Source organism: Colossoma macropomum, unplaced genomic scaffold, assembly GCF_904425465.1.
Source record: "Colossoma macropomum unplaced genomic scaffold, Colossoma_macropomum, whole genome shotgun sequence".
Classification (NCBI taxonomy): domain Eukaryota; kingdom Metazoa; phylum Chordata; class Actinopteri; order Characiformes; family Serrasalmidae; genus Colossoma; species Colossoma macropomum.
Genome location: NW_023494810.1, coordinates 7,867,864 through 7,893,014, shown reverse-complemented (window position 1 = coordinate 7,893,014; position 25,151 = coordinate 7,867,864). Strand labels below are relative to the sequence as shown.

The 25,151-nt window shown below is 38.9% G+C and overlaps 1 protein-coding gene across 3 annotated transcripts in view; it reads right to left on the bottom strand.

Annotated features, from left to right (window-relative positions):
* LOC118799887 (E3 ubiquitin-protein ligase RNF123) overlaps positions 1-25,151 on the bottom strand; it is a 191,228-nt gene that overhangs the window by 88,437 nt on the left and 77,640 nt on the right. For all 3 annotated transcript variants that reach the window (XM_036559966.1, XM_036559968.1, XM_036559967.1), the window contains exon 35: positions 22,379-22,463. In XM_036559966.1, coding sequence (XP_036415859.1) covers positions 22,379-22,463 — 85 coding nt within the window. The remainder of the gene's footprint in view (positions 1-22,378; positions 22,464-25,151) is intronic.

The following is a 25,151-nucleotide window of genomic DNA, read 5'->3' as shown; positions in this document are numbered from 1 at the left end:
AGACACCTGTCAGCAGGACACCTGTTGCCCAAGATTTACAGAACGTTGGCATAAATCATATAATAAAAAATGAGGAGAAACTGTAGGGCCACGTCCTATATTTTTACATTTTCAACCACTCTTCACCCCTCAGAATTAAATAAACCATTTTTAGTTTACTGTAGCTTTAAGACTGATATAAGTAAATGAGTTCTTTTCTAATTAGCTGTCTATGTAAATTAGTTGTTTTTTTTTGACATCACAGAAACAATTAAATCAAAACAGTCTGCTTTGCAACATGGTTTCCATATATGAACTGTACAGTGAATGGTACATTTAAAACTTGTTTACATAATACGTTCATGATTTGGGTCCTAAACCATCTAAATTTAGACCCAATCCCATTTCACCCCTCGCCCCTACCACTTAACCCTTACCCCACCATTTTGCACGTTCACGCCTAGGGGGTAGGGTGTCCAGATTTTCGTTGAGATAGAGGGGTAAGGCAAAGTGTTAGGGCTACATGGCCCTCCAAACAGAGGTACACACTCCAAACAGAGTGACAAAGTGTTGTGAGAAAAACCAGCAAGATGGCTACACAAGAGACCAAAGAAACCCACAAATGTATTTTCTCTGTTAAAAAATTACGATAATCATTGTTTTATCTTAATGTATCTTAATGTCGTTTCAATGTTTTATGGTCCTTTTCTTCATAACAAACATAAAAAAAATTACTAATAGTAGTTGATGTCTTGGTAGCTAGCTAGCTAAATTTCACGTTCCACCTTACATGTTGCATCAATTACATTCTGACACCTCAGGCCTCAGAACTGTTGCACCATTTAAGGCGCAAGACGCTGGTGAACAGCTGTCTTCAGCTTTGTAGCACTGAAGAATTAAGGGTGGGCAATAATAAATAATTGTCTCTCTTTGAAGGCATATGATGCCTTAAATGTAACTAAAGCCCAGAAGTGAGGCTGCTGAACTTTACCCTCCTCTGCTACCATTGCAGCCTGGCAGAGTCGCCTACAGAGCAGCGCTAGTAGCCTGTTAATGTAAAAAGTAATTTTATTTTTATTTGAGGGTCCCATTTTGTAGGGGAAGATTTCAACCACTACCCCTCATAACTCAGTTCCATGGGGCAAGGTGACACTCGAAAAGTGATACTCGAAGGGGTAGGGGTAAAGATAAGGAATGGGATTGGGTCTAGAGTCTGATATTCATTTCAAATGATGTTTAGTTTGTATGTAAATGAAAGGTCACACTGTTAGAATGGCTCGAGCATGACCAGGTCAATTCCTCACTCACTACGTACCTTGTAGTAATATAGTCATATAAACATAGTCGTAACATAGTATTTATTACAGATGGGTAAAATGAGCTCAAATTTTTATTGCATTATTTTCCACTAACTGGACAATCATAGGTTAAGATCTTAGGTAATTCCAAAGTTCAGAGCTTTCTAAAGGCCTGCATCTTTGCTATCATGACCTTGTTCCAAATTCATAGCTCATGTGCCCCAGTGAGAATGTTTTCTCTTTTCAATTTACGTGATGAAGCCACGGATGTCACGGACGATTAGCCTTGAACGCGCAACTCAGCAGAAACCTAGGGGTGAATAATGGATGCTGTGAACTGCAGCAATACGTCACGCGCACAAGATGCAGAACAGTTAATCAGCAGCGCCTCTGAAACAGACTGAGCGCCGGATTGCTTTGGTGGTACATCTCTCAGGCACCAGCGAGCCAGCTCAGCTTAGAGGCACGCTCTTCCTCTTCTCCACTGGGGAGCGATGGAAGGTTGAAGCAATCAGACCAAGCCACGTTGGCACAGCTCCCGCAAAGCTCTTTCGCTCTTCCAGATAATTATAGACAGTATGGGAGGAGACGAGGGGAGATGTGAAGGGATAATTGGAGATGAGCTCAGCTCCCCAGGCTCCAGGAGCACAGAAAGCTGACCTCATACAAAAGGCGTACAATTAAAGTGAGCTGTCTTGGTCACAGTGCGACAAAAAGGTCATACCTGAGTTTGGCTTCTGGGCGGCCTTAGGGCTGCAAAATATATCGTCAGTTAAGCATTATCGCAATATTGGCCTTGGCAATATTGACATCCTCATCAATCTCAGACACTCCAGATGAGCCTCTGTGAGAAGATGAAAGTTGAAAGAATCAATTCGTTCACATCATCCAACAAAAGTGCAACATGTTGGTCAAAAATATTGCAGGCCAGTCTTTAACCATGTTGTTAGATTCACCCATGTTTTATTTTTATTTTACAATAGATGTGAAACTGAATTACTTCCAAGTCAGAGACCACCTTTCATTTAAGTTTTTTCCAGTCAAACGGCCATTACGCTACCTTTCAGCATAAGACAAGGAAGCACAAACATATTTATCAGAAAACTACACAAAGGCCTTAACAACTATATACAATGTCAATTTCTTCAGTATTTATAAGGTCCACCTTTTACATCTTCCATTCTCTTCAGGAGACTTTCTTTCAATTTTGTTAAAGAAATCTGCAGGGACATTTTTTCGCACCTAAAAAGTTCAGTCTTAGAAGCTGGTTTAGCACTTTTTGCTTCTCACAATCCAAGTAATCCCAAATACATTTAGTAATGTTGAGATCTGGACTCTGGGGTGGTCCATCCATTGTTCTGAGAGCTCCAGCAGCTTCTTTGTTTGATTTGCAAATTTTCTACACATCCTTTCAGTCCCATACTGTTAAGCTCTCTTCTCACACCACATACTTTAAAAAAAAATAGGGTTTTAACTAAAAGCAGTTCAGGCTGCCTTAAAAAGTCAAGTTAACTGAACTTTTAACTGTACTTTTTTAAAGTTAACAGAACAAGAATCAGTGTTTTATGCCCTATCAACTTATTATCTGAGTTCAAATAACTCAAAATTGCAAGGCAGCCCAAACTGCTCAAAACACTAACTCTAGAACACTAAGCTGTTTTTTTTTGTTTGTTTGTTTCTTTTTAAATGCCCTGGAAGGATAAACAAACCATGCGGAGCCTTATTTTCTCCTCTCTCTTAAGGACGAAAGCTTTAAGTACTGTTTATCTGTGATGATTCCGGTGGTCTACCAGGTCTTACAGAGTTGTGTGAAGTCCCATTTTCTCTACATAATAATACTTATTTTCCTTTGACTTTCTCTTCCTTATGCAAATGGATTATCTTGTGACTAATTTCCCCTGAAATCTGTAATTTGTCAGACTTCTTCTGTATCGCCCAGCCTTAATGTGGAAATATAACTGCAGCATGTAGCTGCATGTCCATTAGCAACCCTGTCTAGAACAGTAACCAAGAATATGTCCATTTCTGGTTATGCACATAGATGACTATACATGTTCTCACATTGGTCTTAGATTTTCATTTTCTGTTCATTTTTAACACATAAATAATAAAAAAAAAAGAAAAAAATTGAAAAACATCATTACAAGGCTTGACTTGATTCTTTAAGTTCAGCAGAGAAGGTTAAATCTTAATGGGGTTCACAACAGGGTGACAGCGTCTGATATGATATTACAGACTGTGGAGATCTTCTGTTTCCAAAAACAGCCACACACAGGATACGATTCAGACTACTTTATCTCATAACATGACTGATTATATTAGATATTCATATTAAGTGTCTCAATTTAACGTGCTGATGTCCACAGACACAGACCAGGCCTTACAAAACAACCCAAATATAACTCAATAACAAAATATTAATGCTACTACTGACCCAAAACAACTTTGGCCTAGATCTGCAGACTTCTCCTGTGGTTTTAAACAGCATCTCTAATGCAGCATCTCTACGCAATGTGTTGTTTTCAACTGACTTCAAACTGAAATTCTAAGCAAAAACTGAGGAATATTTTAAACAGTCCTGACTTTATCAGGTGTCAATGGTAATAATGGCAAAAAAGTAGCAACTTACTGAAGTTTAAATTGTGAAAAAAGAGCAAGATAAGTGTCATTAGTGTGCAACCGAGTGGCTCATTTGTAGTCAAACAAGCAATAAATATTTTCTACAAGTTTTCACATCCATACTAACACCAGCACATAGTCTCCTAGGACACCTAGCTGTGAGGATACAACTGTTTGACTGAAGTGCGACAGAAAGCTTTTTCTTGTTTGCTGACTTTCATGTGAGAAGAGTAACGATTCACAAAATCAATAATTTGGCTTGAAACTATCTGGTAGTCACATAAGGAGCTCCTGAAAATGTGCTTCATGTTATACATTAATGTTTCTAATTTCAGTTTAAAAGTATTGCTAGAGCAATACCTATAACTATTAATAATACAAATTTCCACGTAATTAAACCGTTAAGATGTAAACAAAGTCATTGAAAGGGTTTTGATATGAAATTCTGTGTTCTAAAGACACTTACTGAGCCAGAACTGTTTACAGTGGTGGTGATAGGAGTTTAAATAAGAGTTGAATAAGAGTTTAAAGCTCTAAAAGCTACATCAGAGAAAGTTTATCAATAGTTTTGGGAAGGTTTTGGCCTTTTAAACTCATCTGTGGTGAGCGATACATGCAGAGCACTGTAAGGCAAAATATCCCAAAAGCATATTTTTTTCAGATTTATCACTATTTAACCATCATCAACACTACATATAAATATAAAAACTCACAAGGCATGTATGAGTTCACTGGCCAAAATGGCTATACCTGTAAACATTGCCACCCCTGGTTCTTATCACTACCACTGTAAAGAAATGGGTACATTTCTCTAGAACACAGCGTTTCACATCAAACTGCTCTCAATGACTTTGTTTACATCTTAATGACTGAATTATGTGGTAATTTTGAAAAATTTGTGATACTCCCTTTTAATCTACACCTATGAGAATGAATGCAACTGTGAAACCGATACAACAATAAAGTAAAATGAACAACTGCTTCTCAAACATTTCCCTAAAATATGAATATTTCATGACTAAGTATGCGTCACTTAAGAGTAATATCTTGCAATGTGCTGCAAATAAGGTGGAAGAGAAAAAAATACAAAGACACCAGGAAAATATAGCAACTCAAAATACAAAACTCAAATACAAAACTTCACAATAAGGTTCTGACACTTGCAGTGTTTTGGGCTAATTATCGCGATCCACGTGTAGAGCTGATTTAGCAAAAAATGCAAAAAAGCATAAAGGCAGAAAGAGGATTTCTCACACCACCAGCAATAAGCTTAAACTGCCTCGAGGGCAGCTCTGATTCAGAACTGCTGTGCACGCATTTATCTGAAAATCAGGCATAATGATAACTGATAATGAAAACCGATAAATAACACCTTGCTGTGACCAATATTTCTATCAGCAACCATTAATTTAACTTCCTTGAATTTTAAAGCAGGTTAAAAGACTAAAGATGGACTGCTGATTAATTCTATAATCATTACATAGTTAAATCAGATGTGACAATTATTGCAGGCATTATTACTGTAAGCAGTAACTCCTTACAACATTATGAGTCATTCAGAACTACCCAAAATGTTTACCTTATAAACTGAAGAAATATATTCCCTTAAAATAACTGGACTTTTTTTGATTATCCAACGTTTGAAGGTAAACACTCTGTAGGACAGGAAGCTAATAATCATGTACTGTTTACATCGATGAACCAAAACAATATGACCACTCATAGACAAAGCAAATAAAATTGATTATTTCGTAAGAACAGCACTATTAGATGGTAAGCGCGCAGTCGGTTCTCGTAGACGACGTGTTAAATGTGGGAGAAGTGGGCAGGCATGAAGACCTGAGCGACTTTGATAAGGGCCAAATCGTTATGGCCAGATGACCGGGTAGGTATGTCTCTGAAATGGAAAGGCCTGTGGGGTAATACTGGTCAGCAGTACCTACTGACAGTGGTCCGAGGAGGGACAAACCTCAAACCGGCGAGAGGGTGCTGGGCACCCGAGGCTCATCATTGCGAGGCCAACAAAGCTGGTCCGATTGCCAGAAGGGCTACTGTGGCACAAGTCAGATACATTTTTAATGATAGTTACGGGATTCTCGCGCTTTCAGCACAGCTACTCTCTTCTGCCTATAATGACAGTGGGATATCACCGGCGCGGGGATTTAATGGAAAAATCCTTATCAAAGATAGGTCATAATAGGCTTATATATCTTTTATGACATCTATCTCGCGAATTGCACCCCCAGGTTGGGACTCACTGGCTTAAAACACAGTGCGTTTTTGAAGTCGCTTGATATTTTATGCTGTGCGCCCCCTGGTGGATGTAGGAGACGTAAAATTGACTTGGAAGTCTGGCGTTTACTGCAGTTGTTTATTTAATGCATGATTAAAAACTACTCAAGATGCAAATATATACAAAATACTTGACAAACAAACAAGGGGACAAATGACAAATTTGATTTCTGATCCCTTTTGAAAGTCCTAGAGAGAATCAAACTTATGTACCCCTCCTGAAAACGACAACTAACAGTCCATCAAAAAAGAGACTTCAAAACCAACGTATGTGTGTGTGGCTCTCGTGGCTTCATGCCTCCTCCAATTCAGCGCTGCAAACTCCGTACACTTTTATCATAGCCTGCACTCTGATCAGCGCCAGTCATCACCATGGAAACTCTTTTGCCATCCCAACTCCCACCTTCCTCACACCTTCAAAAAACCATCAAAGGAGGCAGCGGCCATTTATAGCCACGTTTGAAGAGACCAAGGACTCGCTCAAGAAGAAACAGCAGCAGCAATCAACAAGTCTAAAGCTGTGAGGTGGAAAAAGAAGCTGTTTTTATTGGTTAGAACGTTCACTAGTACTGCTGTCTAAATACACCCAAAAACAGAAAAAGAACTTTGTTCCACTCAATCTCAGTGCAATGCAATATTAGAACAGACTCAAAATTAGGTAAGCATCACAGCAAGCCCCCTTCTCCAAATCCTCTATTCTGTCTAGAAAGAACGATAACAATATAATTAGTTGTCTACAGTGTCATCAATGGCAGTTCTTCACACAAGTAAACTACTCTGTTATCACTACAGTGACACAAAAATGAAACTATTTTTGTAGTAATACAGTACAAAAGTCAGCAAAAGTCAGAGACCACCACTCATTTGCTTAATGACTAGTCAAAATGGCCATTAAGTACAAGTTATTCATTTTTCAGCAACAAGAAACAGAAACATATTTACCAGAAAAATTACACAAAAAAACTTTTTTCATTATGAAAATTAATTATTTTACATGCAATCACCGCAGAATTATCTCATGAACAAAATGAATAAACTTTATTAACTGGGCAAAGAAAAAGCAGCAAGAAAATGTATATTACATAAGGAATGTAAGGTGTCCACAAACTTTCGATGGGCAGGGTATAAGGTAGGTGGACCCCATAAAGTGGCCAGTGAATGGAAGGACAGGGTAGGTGTTTCTGCTAAAGTGGATGGTAAGCAAACAGAGCATGTATGAAGGCTAGGTCATAGAGCATCTGCCCTGTTCACTCATCTTTTCAGACGGCTCTAGCACTTTCTCAGCAGCATCCTCAGATAAAACGTGGCATTTTCCTCTTAGCGTCAGAAAGCTCAAGCTACATGTGCCTGTTTTATCCATCCTCATCTCATTCACCCTCACATACTGCTGACAGACTCCAAGCCAGTCAGTTCTTTCTATAACTAATGAAAATGATACTTTTAGCTTTAAAAGATGACCTGTATTACCAAAATGTGGCTATTATTTTCATACATCCAGACTTACCATCATGTTTGAGGAGATATTACATGCTATTATGTAGCTTATAATAAGTAGTTATGTTGATTTTCTTTGTGTATTTAGGACTCTTTGAATGCACATTTTTGTATTTTCTCTCATAAACAGGCGACAGGTCTTAGTTTAGTACATACCTGACCACCCGAAGCAAAAAAAGGTGGTAACAGGAAAAAACAACAAAGGCCTCAGAACAGCATGTTATTATCTCCCACTCCGAAAAATGCAGGGCAGGAAACAGCCTCAGAAACACCTGCTCTATTTTCAGAAAGAAAATTGAAAGGATTTAACATCCGGTGAAATCAGCTCATAATATCCAGAGTCCTTAACGAGCAAAATCAGTGGTCTGATACAAGACCCCCTCTACACTTACACGAGGTGTGCGGTTGGCTGTTGTCATGTTTTCTTTTGGTTTTCTGTCCCATCTTCATTCTTACCATGATCACAGATTATTTAGCTCTATTTTCTGTACTGAAATAATTGCTACACAAGCTTTTTGTCTTTGTCTTTTGTATTTTGTCCACAGGTGTTTCTGTCCATCCTTCCACTGTGAGAAGACAACCCAGCTCCATGGGTCTGAAAGGATGTGTAGCTGTCAAGAAGCTGTTACTGAGAAAATAGACAAAGATGAACATTTGAAAATCAAACAAAGAAGCTGCTGGTGTTGTCAGAACAATGGACTGACCACCTCAGGGTGCAGACCTCAACATCACTGAATGTGTTTGCAATCACAGAATGTGTTATTTGGATCGTGAGAAGCCGAAATGCAACCAACTTCTAAGACTGAACTTTGGAAGGTGTGGAAAAATATCCCTGCAGGTTTCTTTTAAAAACTGAAAGCAAATCTCCTGAAAAAGAATGGAAGCTGTAATAAAAGCCAGGTTTGGACCAAACACTGAAAATTTGTTACATTTAGTTGTTGAAGCATCTGTGTACTTTTCTGTTAAATATAGACATTTATGTCTCATAACCAGAAGTGAAATGATCAACTATTTTTTGGGGATCTTTTTGTTGGGAGAAACTAATTTAAGACAATAAACTAGGGAGGAAAATGATTCAACATGAAAAATGACAAAAATGATAAAACAGCAAAATATCAACTGAAAAATATTGACTAGGAAGGGCAAAATTATAAAGCTGTTCAAAAAGGAAACATATGGCATAATAATAATTGTTGTCAACACAATTAAAAAGCAATTTAAAAGACAAATACTCCAAGGGTGTAATGGTTAGAGCACAAAGCGTTGCCTTTTTAGCCTTTTTAATTGTCTAGGAAAAACTCAATAAACTCAATAAAACTTAATTGAAATGCATCTGTAATGTGCAGCACTTGGGAAGTACAATCATCGTGCTACATAGTTTTAATTTTACTTTACATATTTTTGATTGTGACTCATAGTTACTGCATATTGTGGATATGCAACCAAGTACTTAATTTTATCATAACATCATTTATAAGAATAGAATAAACAAAATTAAACTCTTTTTCCAAAAGCTGTTCTTGAAAAATATCAAAAAAGTAAAAGATTGACTCATCTTTCAGCCAAACTGAGCGTACCAGCAAACACATCTGTAGTTTTGTGTGTTGAACTTTGACATCACTGTCCTACTTTTTGTGAAAGGGATGCTATTTCTGCTACCATGTGTCTGAGAAAATATACCTCAACAGACACAGTACAGTGCAAAAGTCAGACAGCATCCTTCATTTATTTATTCCCAGCCAAAACAGCCATTAAGTTCAATTTATTCATTCATAAAAGATACAGAGAAAATAAGACTCCTACCAACATGCAAGACATGGTAGACCACCAATCTTTCCACAGCAGATTAACATCACTTAAAGCTCTCATCTTTAGAGAGAGAGGAGAAAATCAAGCTGCTTCTGATCTGAAAACATCCACAGGTGTTTCTGTCCATCCTTCCACTGTGAGAAGACAAATCAGCACCATGGGTCTGAAAGGATGTGTTACTGTAAAGAAGCTGTTACTGAGAAAATAGACAAAGAGGATCATTTGAAAATCAAACAAAGAAGCTGCTGTTGTTCTCAGAACAACAGACTGACCACCCCAGAGTCCAGACCTCAACATCACTGAATGTGTTATTTGGATCGTGAGAAGCAGAAAATGCAACCACCTTCTAAGACTGAACTTTGTAGGTTTGGAAAAATATCCCTGCAGAAAAGAACAGAAGCTGTAATAAAGGCAAAGTCTGGACTAAACACTGAAAAACTGTTCCATTTAGTTGTTGAAGCTTTTCTTTTAAATATATTTGGATTCAATTTATAAAAGGTGGTGTCTGACTTACAGTACTGTAAATATGAAAATAATATGATGATGTTTCTAATAAAGTGGCCAGCGAGTGTATGTGCACAAGTCTGTTTTTTCCAGAAAATCTTGAGAATGTAAAACTGTAGGATGAACCTTTTTGGATTCAACAAGCATGCAGCCAGCTCTACCATACAAAGTAAATCTTATTATGCCTGGGTCTGCCAGACTGGCCCAGATTCTTTGTGAATCATACAACTTCGGTACAGTGTTATGACATTCAGTCCCCTTCCGTTCTACAGAACTGAAATACACTGAGAGCAAGAAACAACTGGCCTTGGGCGACAGTTGAGTCCTGGTTCTATGCCCTCCAGCTAGTCTATTTTTAGCTGGATTCACGTTCGATTTTTCGCACTTTGACAGGTGCTCGCTGACAGTACTCTTTATTCCCAAAGTGCCTCGGGTCAAGCAATATGACTGCAGGTATGAGCGATTAGGATCTCCTTCAAAAACCAACAGACTGCAAAGCTGACAGCAAAATAAAGGGATGAAGCGTTTAAAACGCTGACCCTTATTTCACTGCTCAGTGGATGTCTGAGCACACCTGGGATCTGGAGCGGAAAAAGGACACTGGAGAAAGCGAGTCTTCCCTATGCCATGTAGCACAAAGGAGCTGTTAGTAGAGCAAGTAACACTGTGAACACTTTGTCAAGAATCGTTAAGATCTTAATACAATAGGTCTTCTGAGGATACTAGGCTCAATCCTCAGCGAATGGGGTAAAACAGGTCTCGCATCAGCTGACAACTGTCACGACATGTTCTGACAGCTTCTTTAGCAAGAAGCAGACAGCATGATTACAGACCCGCTATGAACTGAAAGGCACATTAATCGCTAAATTTGAAAACCTCCATCTTCATCTCGAGAAGATTTTTGCTGAAGTCTCAGTGTCTCTGGCCTCAAAACTAAGAGAAGAGGTACACGTGAACCAACTTGAGGTAAACAATTCGGCAGCAGATGTCCCACATGGTCTGATGAAATCACACCGAAACTGGCAAATCAAGCTGAAGAAGCGACTGAATATTTCTTCGAAGTCGGGCTTGTCGTGCTCTGTCCAAACAACTGGCAGCAAAGAGAGACAGCTAACCCTTATATTTCAGTTACTGCTGACAGCAAATGCATGTCGTAATTGCACGTCTGATCCACTCGTACCAGCACAACACACACTAACACACCACCAGCACGTCAGTGTTACTGCAGTGTCCATGGGGGTCCTGACCACTGAAGAACAGAGTAAAAGGGGGCTAACAAAGTATGCAGAGAAACAGATGGACTACAGTCTGTAACTGTAGAACTACTAAAGTGCACCTATATAGTAAGTGGAGCTGATAAAATGGACAATGAGTGTAGAAACAAGGAGGTGGTCGTAATGTTATGCCTGATCGGTGTATATATTATGTTTTTTCTCACTAGTACGTGATGTTTTTCGGATATTGCAATGATGATATGAGAAGTAATATGTATCTTATTGGGTGTGCGACAAGTATAAACACAATTTTTTGTTTTTTCGATTTTTGTTTTCTGTGTAATTATGAATGAATGAATGAATGAATGAATATATTTATTTTCTCTACAGGCCTACAAACAGCAATAAAATCTGTATACTTAACTACTTAAAAAGCTCCTTATGGCGATGCAGGTTTGTTGTGACAGCACGGCTTCACATATCTTACACACAACTTTTTTACAGGTTAGTTAATTAAAGGTGCATGAGTCAAAACTGAAAGTAGTCAACTAGCTGTTAAACAGGAGAACTACAACACTGCAATTATTATTTTTTTGACTCTTTGAATCCATCTCCCATCCCTACCTATCAACACAAAGCACAATTCCAGAATTTTTGTCTAATCGATAATAATAATTCAAGTCCTCCCTAAATACTTCTTTATATAGCAAAGGCGTTTGGCCAGAACAAGCGTCAGGCTCCCGTGTCTCTTTTGTCCAGGGGCATAGCAAAGATACAAGCCTATGAACACTTAGCAATTGCTTCATACTGATTTGCTGCCACAAGAATGATCTGGAGTGTCTTTGCTGTGCTGTTTTTCTTCATAATGAGCTCCTACAATATCATCTCCAAGCAGTATTCGAGTTGGAAAAGAAAGTTTGAAAAAGAAACCAACATCAGCCTCATCTAGTTAGCTTTGTTACCTGCATGGCAGTTGTATTACACACATGTCTATGCAGGTGGTTCATCCAAAGCTCTACTTTACCTGCTCTTTGAGTGAAAAAGATTTATCTACTTGACTTCGTATGTAAAATTGACCATTCAACCAGTTCACTACACATACCTAATTTCTTGTCATTGAGTTTTTTGTAGCACAGTACTAGAACCTGACAGGGAAGGTCACCTATCAGATTCCACCATGTTTATTAGCCAAACTGATGGAGATAAGGGAAGGGTAATGCTGTGTAGGGGAGGTTCCTGTAAAATAACTGACAGGGGGTCCATGTAAAAACATAGCAGCCCTCCGCTCCATCTTGCAGTTTTCCAAACGGGGTTTCTCAGGCACGTAATGCATTTCTGCGGATGCCATTTCTAAAACAATTGTATATGTTTTCTAGGTAATTTGTACTAGTAATGAAATAAATACATCAACTAATGCAGATTTAAGGAGTAGTTTTGGAGCTGTGTGCTACATTCCCATCAATCTAATGACGTTCCCCCTCATGCTGTGAGTGTAATGTAATTTGATACTCTTACCACAATAACAACGAAAACATGATGTCACAGCTGATGTCACATTTTCAACAGAACGTAAGGGTGCCTACACACTAGAAACGACAGAAACGCAGCCCCCCAATGTATTTCAGTTAGGATGCTGCGTCAGCTCTGTCGAACTAGAAACGCGCCTGTATGCAGTCAAAAGACGCATCGTCAAACATCGAAAAAGATCAAACCATTTCAACTTTTGCTGCAACGCATTCTGACGTGGAGGCACGTCAACCAATAGAAACATGCAGACAGAAGACCGATGTAAATCCAAGATGGAGGACAGTAGCGACCCTGTGCACTCTTTTCCTGTTCTATATGACCTCTTTGCTTTCGGGGCTGTTGTCTGATTGGCTCTGTATATGGCCATCGCCATAGTTTTCTTTCTATGGCCCATATTGCTTTGTTTCTGGTCCAAATGTTTTGTTTCTCTCTGGATTTTGAACTGTATAAACTCCGCTCCAGCCGTATACACGCCTTCTAGACGGACAAGATCTGCATGCGTATGTATCTACCGCTCTGTCCTTACGTTGTCTAGTGTGGCAGCACCCTAAAGTTGAATGCAACGTAATGTAAATGTGAATGCAAATCCACTTCATCATATCTCAATGTAATTAATAATGTAATTGAGTAGTAAAATGTAACGTAAATCAAATGTATAGCATAAAAAGGCTTAAAGAGGCTTAAGGGCTCAAAGACACTGATGTGGCCATGGTCTTGGTATCAGGCCACTTTGTTTTTTACAGCAGTTCAGCATTCATTTTAGAAGAAACCTGAATCTAAAATCTAAGGCTGTCGCATTCATTTCCAAAAAGGACATAATTCCCTTTGATCCTGTCAAGAACAGGGTCTGACAAAGTGTCTACAAAACTGAGGGCGCCATAAAGAAAAGTTCAGTGTTTTTTCACTCACGATCCAATAACAAGCTAATGTAGTCATCTGTATCAGTCATTATCCGTATGACATGGACATAGTTCATCCTGCTCGTCTGTTATCGTGTAGTCTCAGAGAGACTTATAGTCACTTCAGAGGATTCTGTACATCTGGAACTGTGGCTGCATTGTGTATTCTGTCTTCCTCCTCCTCGAGTTGATGAAAGGATTGCTGAGCTGGAATTGCTATATTGTTCATTGGGGTTTGATGTCGGGCTCTGTTGGCTGGTCAAATAACAATAAATCTGTTTTAAACTACAATCGAGTTCAGGGAAGTTTCAAAGAACAAAGGCATTTTCTCAAAGGTGTTCATCCACAGAGGCCGAGGCGAGCTGACTTCATAAACAGTCCTCTATAAGAAAAGAGAAAACGCCAACTGATTGGATGAAGGTTATGCAACACTGACCATGAAGGTGTTTGTCCACAGAGGCAGAGGTGAGATGATTTGCCTGCTATTTCTTCCTGGAGCTATTTTCTAACAAGCAAGTAGTTTTTATGTACTATTCTTTATACTTACGCTGCGTTTACATGTTGGTGTTAAAAAAATGTAAACCATGTGTTAAACTATATAACTTGGAATACCAATGGGTTAAAATAATCACAGAACTTCTAAAAGCTATGAATATGTGTAATTGTTATTATTATTATTATCAGGGCTCCAAACTGATACTAAAATGGTCACAACTGTGACCACAATTATTAAATTGCGAGTAATGAATTAACTCGCCAGTGGCGACAGGTAGCCACTATGCATTATTATTATTTTCCAACTATTTATTATTATTTTTTCTGTATTTATTACTTTTTTGCATTTTCATATACCATTTTTCATCTTAAAACACAACTGATAAGCTATAGCACCACATAGACGTGTCCACCTGTCAAAAAAAAACACGCCTGCGTGCTCACAGGATTTCGACCAGAGTGGCAAAACGTGACAAACAAAGCAGATTAGCCAAGTTGAGCTTTTTGTAGTGAACGTCAGAGTGTCAGCGAAAAATATCTAATCTACTTCCCTGTCAGACCTTAAAAGGTCATCTCTTCACCTGAGTCTGACTCAGGACCAGTGAACTAGTGAAATGTGCACACGAAGATGTACTTAAACAACCGTCCACTCTAAACACTTCATGCAAAAGTACAACCACAGAAAGATTTCAGAACTTCTTGGCTTCAGGAGTTGGCATGACTCAGATATGGTAACATAAAGCAGACTATAATGTGAATTCTGTTCGAAAGCAAGCAAAGATATGGCTGGAAAAATTGATTTCTTAACAGGAACGAATCGATTAAAAAAAAGAGACGGAGAAAAAACACGGCAAGAGTTGAATGGATAAAAATTCACGGAATTTCATCATCGCAAAAAGCTCCTAAGGAAACTCCCTTAGCCCACACAGTGTCTCGTGCGTGAGAAAAAATGTCCGAAAAAAGCTTAAAATTAAATTCAACACAGCCTACATGACAGCACATGAAGAACTACCCTTCACCAAATTCACCTCAAATCTTGTTAATGAAAAAAAGCGGATAGGATGTGTGGAAGACATGTGATAATATGTATGACAAGAATCCGGCACGGTGGAAGGCAGAGATACCTAAATCACTGATCTGAGGTGTGTTAAAAAACTTATTTGGCACTTAAAAAAAAATCTATTGGCGCCTGATTTTTTTCGTTCAGGAGCCAGTGGTTCCTTTGGCTAATTTTTGTCTGGAGCCCTGTAGAATCTTACAGTGGCAGATTTTTTTTTTTACTGCTTCATTCAAAAACATGAAACATTCAGTTTGCCATCATCTGTTTACAGTCATAATGCAAACGCAGCTTAACAGCCTAGCATCATTTGGCAGTATGGTGAAAAAAAAATATCACAATACTTATGCTACAATATACAATATACATCACAATATTTAGTTTTTCAGAGGTCTGGCAGGTTGGACCAGATAGAATGCATTAGCAGTGCCACACCACACATCAAAACACCATCAAAAACTATGGGTGCAATTCTTTTTATTCAACGTTCACTTAAATACAGTTAAAGGGAAATTATGCTCTATTTGATTCATAAAAAGCAGCTGGACAATGTTTTAGGTACTGACAATATCTACAATATGCTCAGGAAACCTAATTTTGCTGTAAATTATGACTATACTATTAAATGCTGTCATATTGCAAACTCCTAAGGTAACCTTACAATATACACAGCACAACAAAGGGTTAAATGCCAACTGATTAAAATGTTATGTAACATCAATCACAGCTGCTATCAACCCAATAAAACATCTTTGTGATTTCACTTCGTTTATTCCAGACAGCCAGTGATGTCTGCAACTGAAATAAGAATCTATTAAGCTGCAAAAATAACAAGCTCTTAAGAAACTGCAGTGTGTTATGGTTTCAGAGGGGTCCTACTCTCACCAGCTACGTTATTACAAACCCCTGCCATCTCAGTCCACCTTGCTGGTGTAGAGTTAGAGATTGCAGCCAATCTGCTGATGCTCCATTTGTGTTAGCCATTTTCTAGCTCTTCATCAGTGGTCAGTTTTTCGGTGATGGACCAACGCTGTGCTGAAAATAATATCTGGTCAGCAGCAGTGGTCCTGTGTTCACAAGTGGCCAATGAGTGGAAGCATAAGCTAAGGAGTTCTGGTGAAGAGGATGATAAGTGTATATAAAGTAGAACTAAACCAGTAATCCCAGTACATTCCAATATGGCAATGTCACTGCTGATTTTTATTCAACAGTGGGGAAAAAATAGAAATATGCGAGTAGATGGCCTAATATAGGCAGAGAAGAAAATCTGTTCTCATCAAAAGTGGGTCAAAATGTAGCTCCAGGGAGAAAAGCGATAACCCTCTTGAAGTCAAAAAGAGTCAAATCGTCTGAACATCCACTCGGCAGGGAGATTCCCTCACACGTTTTAGGAAAAAGGTTTAGAATATCAGGACTACTAAGTCACAGTCCAGAAACTGAGTACAAAGTAGATTCTGAAATGAATAAATTATGTGCTTTTTCTGAGTTTATTAAATGTCTGGTAAACTATAGGAGTGCTCTCCTACTTCCTTCCATTTATGATATGGAAAAACCCACATCATGAGATGATATACCAGCATTAGTGACGTGCACAGGTACTTGAGGTCTCTGTTATCTATTTGAAGCACTAGTATTCAAATACCCAAATCACTATTCATGTATTCATTATATTTCATAACAAGAACATATTTCTTCAAAAATTTCATCACAGAGAACATACAGACTCACAAGACTAAAAGGACTGTTAAATGTTACACACTGTAAAAAATCTGATTGAAAGAATTGTTCATTCAAAGTACAGGGTGATTCAAAAAAAGTCATTTTGAAATCGGATGAATCATTTTACTTGTGAATCATTACAGAACAATACAGTAAATTGTAAATGGTTAAAGTGCTCAATATGAACCTCCTCCAGCCTTACAGACAACATCAATGAGCATGTTGGGTGTCACTGTGCTCACGGCTCTTTCAATGCGATTTCAGAGATCATCCAGTGTTGTGGAACCAACAATGAGCGCTCTGAGCTGTTGGAGGTTCACTGACGAAAATCACGTTGCACAGTTATGATTCACTCTTATTGAAGTGGAGAACACAGAACGTTTTCTGCTCAGGGGTCTCATCTCCTCACAGACTGAAGGGAGCCATCTTCCGGTGACAGTCAGAAACTCTATGACCCCCTCTTTCAATTGGTATGTGATTGGTTCCTAGGCACCTCATGGTTGTAAAAATATGGCGCTTTGAAATCGGATTAATCTTTTTGAATCACCCTGTACTTATTTAGGTTGAATAAAACTAGTAAATTTACTTATTACCACACGAAGCCATTTTTATAGTGTAGTTTTCCTCGTATTAGTGAATAAAAATATATATTACACCTTCTATATGCCACTCCTAAGTACGAGTGCCTTAACATGATCATAAACATAAGCGATGGTTGGTATAGTGTAGTGGGTCGCCTTCTACACTGTAGACTGGGGTTTAATCCCATGCAAGTCACTCTGGATGAGAGAGTCTGCCAAAAACGTAAACATGACATGACTGAGAAGGTCAGTTAATGTTTTTTTTATCGCTAACTGGGCTAACAACTCTAGCCGATGTTAAATAGGCCCAGAAAGAGTTCAAAAATATTTCTCTCTCAATCTAATATGTTGGCACATCATCCACTGAGGAGAAAAGACTTTGTGTAAGACAACGAGTCCTCATCGGCATCCAATGTTATACCAGTTAGCTGTAGTTTTCTGAACACACAGCCTCCGTTACTTGAAAACTGTCAACTGTTTTTTTTTTAATAAATAAGGATGTTTTCAAATGTATTCCTTTGCTTGCTGCTTAATTTTTGTACAACTGATCGTTTAGCCATCTGACCTAAAAGAGTAAGCCTCTGGCCAAAAGGTTAATTGCTGCCAAGGTACCTCTTTTAAACCCATGGTCAACTGCATATCTATAAATTAACTCTTGTGGATAATGGAATATCAAAATTATTCAGAATGCACATGTCTAACAAGTATTCACTTGTATACCTCCCAGCCCTAATCAACAACACACTGACTCAGTTTTTAAATTTAAATTTTCACTGAAAAATCATAGCCTTGCAGAGAGACAGAGAGAGAGAGAGAGAGAGAGAGAGAGAGAGAGAGAGAGAGAGAGAGAGAAAATGTGAGAAATAGAGACAGGGCTGTTATATCTCAGCTGCGAAGCAGACGCAAAGACGCTCCTCTAATGAACATCAGCACAAGGAAACAAGAAAATTATTTCCTCCAGCTGCAGCAAAACAGGCTGAAATTAGCCTCCTGAAGGAGCGTGCATCGGCACAATTCACACATTTAGCCTCAGAGCCCACAAAGAGTTCCTGATCAGGAGAGCCAGAAGGGTCCTGAAGCGCCTCAGAAGGAATAATCACAGCTATCAGAGCAAACATTACAGTGACAAAGAGAAAAACTACAGGACCAACCTGTGGCGTTAAATGCTGCAGTGAATGCACAGATCAGTGTGTTTGCTGTAAATCACTTTGCTGGTAAAAAAAAACTTTTTTTTTAAATAGCCTGACGTACCACATGCTAATCATCAACATGTTCTGCAAAATACATCAAGATGCCACAATCTGATCTATTCAATGCTTCGTTTATCCTTTACTGCATCTGTAAATGACTCAAAAGTGTTGACAATCACGCTTTACAATAAAGCAGGTTTGAGGTTGTTAGGTTGAAGATGAATTAACAATTCTTTGAAATCGAAGGTGGACTGTATTTCAGCAAAGTGACTGAAATATGCATTGGATGAATGCTGAATGGACTGAAAGCACATCTGACTCTCTCTTGCATGTAAAAAGCAGTCTTTTAAATCAAATTAGTCATCACCTTTCAGTGGTTCTCAGTTTAATTCTAACTGGTCAGATATTACTGCAGGGTTAACAGTCCTGACGTATTCAGCTATAAGCGTGGGATGAGAAACAGCCTATTTGGTGCAAGTTTCCAGCTCATTGCAGAAATGCACTGCTGAAAAAGACAAAATCCTACTGAGATAAATACTGTACGATAGTACCAATATAAGATTCTACAACTTGTAGAAACAGCAGAACCCTTTTGGCATTATACAGAAGTTCACTTTGCTCTCAAAACAGCCTCAGTTCTTCACAGCATGGATTCCACAAGACTGTGGAAACATTCCTTTGAGATTCTGGTCCATGTTGACATGCTTGCATCACAAAATTCCTGTAGATTTTTCAGTTTCACTTTGCTGCAAATCTACCACATCCCAAAGGCATTACATTGGAATCAGATTAAATGTTGCCATTAGCAGATGGGTAAATTGTGGCCATGAAGGGATACATATGGTCAGCAACAATACTCAAACAGTCTGTTGACTGCAATGATTGGTATTAACAGGCCCAAAGTGTTCCAAGAAAACATTCCCCACACCATTACACCACCTCCACCAGCCTGGACTGTTGACATAAGGCAGGTTTGGTCCACAGATTTGTGCTACTGGTGCCAAATTCTGACCCTATCATCTGTGTGTCTCAGCAGAAACTGATTTTCATCAGACTAGGCTATGTTTTTCCAGTCTTCAACTGTCCAGTTTTGGTGAGCCTGTGATCACTGCAACTGCAGATTTCTGTTCTTGGCTGACAGATGTGGAACCTAGCGTGGTCTCCTGCTGCCCATATCTGCATGATTTTATGCACTGCACTGCTGCCACACAATTGGCTGATTAGATCATTTCATGAATCAGCAGGTGTACAGGTGCTTCTACTAAAGTGCTCGGTGAATGAAGGCCTTAACTTGTATTTGTGGATCCAGCGATGGGATGGTTATTATTGACAATGGTTTATAAAAGTATTTCTGAGCCCACGCAATGATATCCATCACAGAAACATGCCTGTTGTTAATGCAGTACGATCTGAGGGGTTGAAAATCACAGGCATTCAGCTGTGGTTTTTGGCCTTTACTTTCATGCACAGAAATTCCTCAGAATTCCCAGAATCTTTTATGATATAAAACACTGTAGAGGGTGAAGTACCTACAATCCTTGCAATCGCCACGTAGAGCAATGTTATTCTTAAACTGTTGGATTTTTCCAACTTGTTCTGGAAACGCATTGCTAAAGAACAATAAAATGAGATAACTACTGTCCTTACTAATATAAGGTAATATGAAACAGTACACAGCAGAACCCTTTTGGTGCTATATAGAACATTTTGATTTATTTCCAGTCAAGATGGCCTTTAGGGATAAGTTGTTTATTTTTTCTGGAAATTTGTGAGAGATTAGATATACGATATAAGACATAAGATTCTACTTGTGTAAGGAAGAGGAAAAAAATTAAACAGAACAATGGTCTGACCACACCAGAGTCCAAACCTTGACATTAATGAATGTGTTTAGGATTACTTGGATCTTGAGAAGCAGAAAAATGCAACCAACTTCTAAGACTGAACTTTGGACGTGTGGAAAAATATCCCTGCAGATTTCTTTGAAAAACTGAAAACAAGTCTTGTGAAAAGAATGGAATCTGTAATAAAGGCAAACAGTGGACACACTAAATATTAAAAAATAATTGAAAAATATTATACTTAGTGTTGGAGCCCTCTGTGTAATTTCCATGTTTTCTATTTTTTTCTGACAGTGAAGAATGATAACTTGTAATGACCTTTTCAAATGAATGAAGAGTGGTGTCTGCTTCTATGCAGTACTCAATATAGCTATTGTGTTCGCCAAAACCCCTTTAAGAACCACTATTTTAAGGGTGATATGAGAACAGCAGTACTTTCGCTATCAAATGACTCCTGTGAAAAATTCTCCAATATTGTCTGTTTTTTTTTCTTCGCAGTTCATGCTGGCAGCAAGATTATATTGGGCATAGTCCGAAAAGCAAGCACTGAAACAAATACCAGCTTTTAGGCGTCGTCTCTCGCGCTGACAAGTTCCAGACAGTGTGTGACCTGATAGATGACAGTTTCACCACCCACCGCTGAGATTTCCCTTGATATTTACAGAGCATGCCAATTCTCTTACCACTCCAGCACCATTTGTAGGTCAATGCTTAAAAAAGGAAGGCTGAAGGAAAACAGGTAGGGAGTAAAAACAGATGGAGGTAAAGCATGGGTCCACAGGATATTTCTCTTTTATGGCTTTGCAATGGACAGCTCTGAGATTTAATTTCCCTCATGTGATAAAAATAATGAGGGGTTACAGGGTGGGCTCTGTCCCTCATAGTACCAGCCTAACTCACACATGTGCACACGCACACACAGGACACAGAGGGTGGCAGACACAGCTCCCGGCAACACAGCATGCAATTAGTGTTGATCGCTTCTGGAGGACTGGCCACAGTCACACAAAACTTAAACATGCACACACACACACACACAGCTGTGGGGGTCGTTCCACTTCCTCAGAACCACCGAATGATAAGTGGTCTTTAAAAAGAAAGTCCACCTCGAGGCTAATGGCAAAGTCACAAGGAGACTGGACACCAGTGCCAAAACCTTCTGTCCAACAAACAAACCAACTCTGACGCTTCTGTTAGTGAAGTGTATCTACTGAGCTGTAGACGACAGAGATGGGTGTGGCTATTCAAATATGGAGACCTCCAAACTCATCTCAGTATATGTTTACTTATCACAGGGCTGCGCAATATGGACCAAATTCCTTACGTTATTCAACAGTTTAACAATCTAACTGGTTAAAATGCATTTTGCTCACTTTCGTTCACAGATAACAGCACATTTTTCTCAATAACTGCATCACTCTGCTGCATAGCAGTAGGTGGTATGATTAACAAAAAACTTATATCACAGAATAATTAAAATTAATGACGGGTTCAATATATAGATTTTTTTTCAAATAAAACACATTTCAGATGCGTGACTAGTTTTGTAAATTAATAGTGGCTTATTTTTAGCATCTTAAAATCAACAGGAACTGTGACAATTTTTTCATTTCATACCTCTAATAACAACAGAAACATTTCTTTGCCTCATACTGTTCATTTAAAACAGCATAAATGGTCAAAATGCCCATCTCTGCTCTCTTTTTTAAGACCACACACGCATGAAAAGCAGAAGGTAGGCAGAGGAGTATTCCTCCAGAAACAGCTGCCTTAATTGAGAGGTTCTTCTCACGTACAGCTCTGGCTCTTCACCACCCAGTAAAAGAGAACCATAATGAGGTCAACAGGTCGAGGACTCACCCTTGTCTGTCCGAGTCGACCAGGACGCGCACAAGAATTCCCGTAACTGCTACCAATATGGGGTAATGATCCACACTCTCCAGCCCTGCACAGCAAACACATAAACAGCCCGTGTTAAACCAACACTGCTCAAACAACGGCCATATACAAGATGCTACTACAGGACTGCGTGATGCAGAACATTTCATTTCACATCAGTTTATTCTCTCAGTAAAATATAAATAAAGAAATACATACATCTCAAGGCAAACTCACTGAAACTTGAAACCACAGGCTAAACCACCAGGCTAATGTTGCAGAAAAGCAACAGATATAAAGGATGCTTGTGTTCATGCATATTTCATCCTGATCAACATGATTTGCAGGGACATTCTTCTCAGCAGTCACTATGAAAATCGCTCTGCCACTCATTCTCTGTGTTCAATCTAATTCCCACTACGCCATCCGAAAGCAATTTGCAGAACACCTGATTCTTGAATATTGAGCAGCAATCTAGAGAACAGACAGACAATAGCGTCAGGAAACCTGAGTGGCGTCTTTGATAATGATTCTGTCATTCTCTTCATGCAAATTAGGTTAAGCTGATGGGCCAATATTGGTCTACACTTAACTAAAAATGGGATTTCTGAAGTGGAGAAAAATCCTTAAGTATAATTATTTAGAACATGGATAAACATTAAACAAAACAAGATGCTCTTTTTGATCGCTAAATGTAAACATGATATAAGAAATTAATCAAAATGGTCAGTTTACAACTTTAACATACAATACCGCTAAGCTCTTTTTCGGGGTTTTGACATTTTCCATTACCTGTGATAATGCTGCTTGAATGTACTGTGCATTTAGACAGCTCATGTTTTTGAATCCATATTTAAGGGAATTCGTCACTAAACGATGAATCATGAATGAAAGTTAACAGCACACTGTTAGCTTTACGCAGTTAAGATGCTACTTTGCTCTCACTAGCTTACATTTATGATTATTCATGTAAAAATGTTTTGTGTGAAGTATTTGATGAAAGAAGTAGCCCAACCAAACATGGTAATAACATGGCTAACAACAAACCCACTAGTTAGAAGTGGGCTAGTTTGCATCAAGCTAACTGGTTGCTAATCACTTTCATTCATTGTTAGCAACATTAGCTTTACTTGACTGGAATGTTCTTTTAAAAGGATATTTCACTGATTACTCACAATGTCCAAAAACACTACACTAAATTTAAAATAACTGAATCATTAAGATGCAACAAAGTCATCAGAGTGGTTTGATGTGAAGTCCGAATTGATCACAGTGTCTGAAGTGTTTGATGCCTTTTACCAACAATATCTACGAAGTCTGAGACATTGTTTTATGCTAGTTTTGAGAAGGTTTAGATAGCAGCCGAGAGTGACTTTCCAACCGTGGCTTGGAGGCTTCTTGGGCCGGCCGTTTGAGTAGTGCTGCATCGCAGCTGTGATGCGGCCTGGACCATCCGCTTGAGTGACGATGTTTTGCGGCTACAAGGCTGCCTGGACCAAGGACCTGATAGACACTACATCGCAGCCATTTTTCCTGCCTGGGCCGACAGCTTGGATGGCGCTGCGCTGCAGCTATAGGGCTGCCTGGACCACCACGCCGCAGCTGCAAGGCCTCTTGGGCCAGTTGCCTAAGCGACGCTATGTCGTAGCTATGTAGCTGCCTGGGCTGGCCACTTGGGTGGCTGGACTAGTGGTGTTTGGCTGCAGGAAAATGCTACCCCTACGTGGCTAAGGACATTTTCAGCCTTCGAGGCTTCCTGGGCTGGCTGCCTGTGCAACACACTATAGCTGTGGAGTGAGACTCTTTTTAGGCTAGCAAAGCCCCTCGATACCTGTTGGAACTATAGAATTGTGTGTGTGTGTGTGTTCGTGTGCATCTGTGTTGTTTTATTTTTTGTTGTTTATGAGTTTTGTTATTTTCTGATCTCTTTGTAAAGCATCCTTGGGTTTGAGAAATTATATAAATTGAACTTATTATTACTATAATTTTAGGTAGAATAACTGATCATTTTATATAGTAAATTAAATGGCTATATTTACACTGTACACATCATGTCCCCAGTTCCTATCACTACCACTGTAAAGAAAATCTAAGTCAGTAATTTTGTCTACATTTCACATGAAACAACTCTGAATGACTCTACGTCTCAATGATTAAATCATGCAAAATATCAGAAAAATCAATGGAATTCCTCTTTCCAACTGCATATTTATATTACCTGTTAGCCATGAAAGAGCACAGCTGATCTACAAACAGCTCTCCTCAGCACAGACACCTTCCAGCAGTGCAGCTAACGGCACACTCAGTACTAAGAAGGTGACCCAGTGTCATTCATTATGAATCTCGTCATTCTACTTTGCCATGTCTGATAAATTGCCCCCCTGCGCTGAGGACAACCTCAATACCCTCTGGCAAAATTGAGTTATGATTTTACACTCAGCCATTGTCTCCTTTCCTCCCCATCCATCAGCACACCTGTCCAACTTTCAAAAGCTTCTGCAGCCGATTTGGACGTGGAATGATACAAAAAGTGCGCATTTAGAAAGGCTTAAATTGGAGAGACTTAAAGTAGGTTGATGGATGGCAAATGAGAGAAAGCAAAAAGGTCAATTGGCTTTTCTCAAAAAACTTCCACTGATATAAATTTACCCATTTAATGGAGCCTCGCCGCTCCAACTGCATTAAAATGAATATACAGTATAAGATGCCCTTGAACATAGATTATCCTTGAAAAAAGCTTTTAAAAATGCAAGTG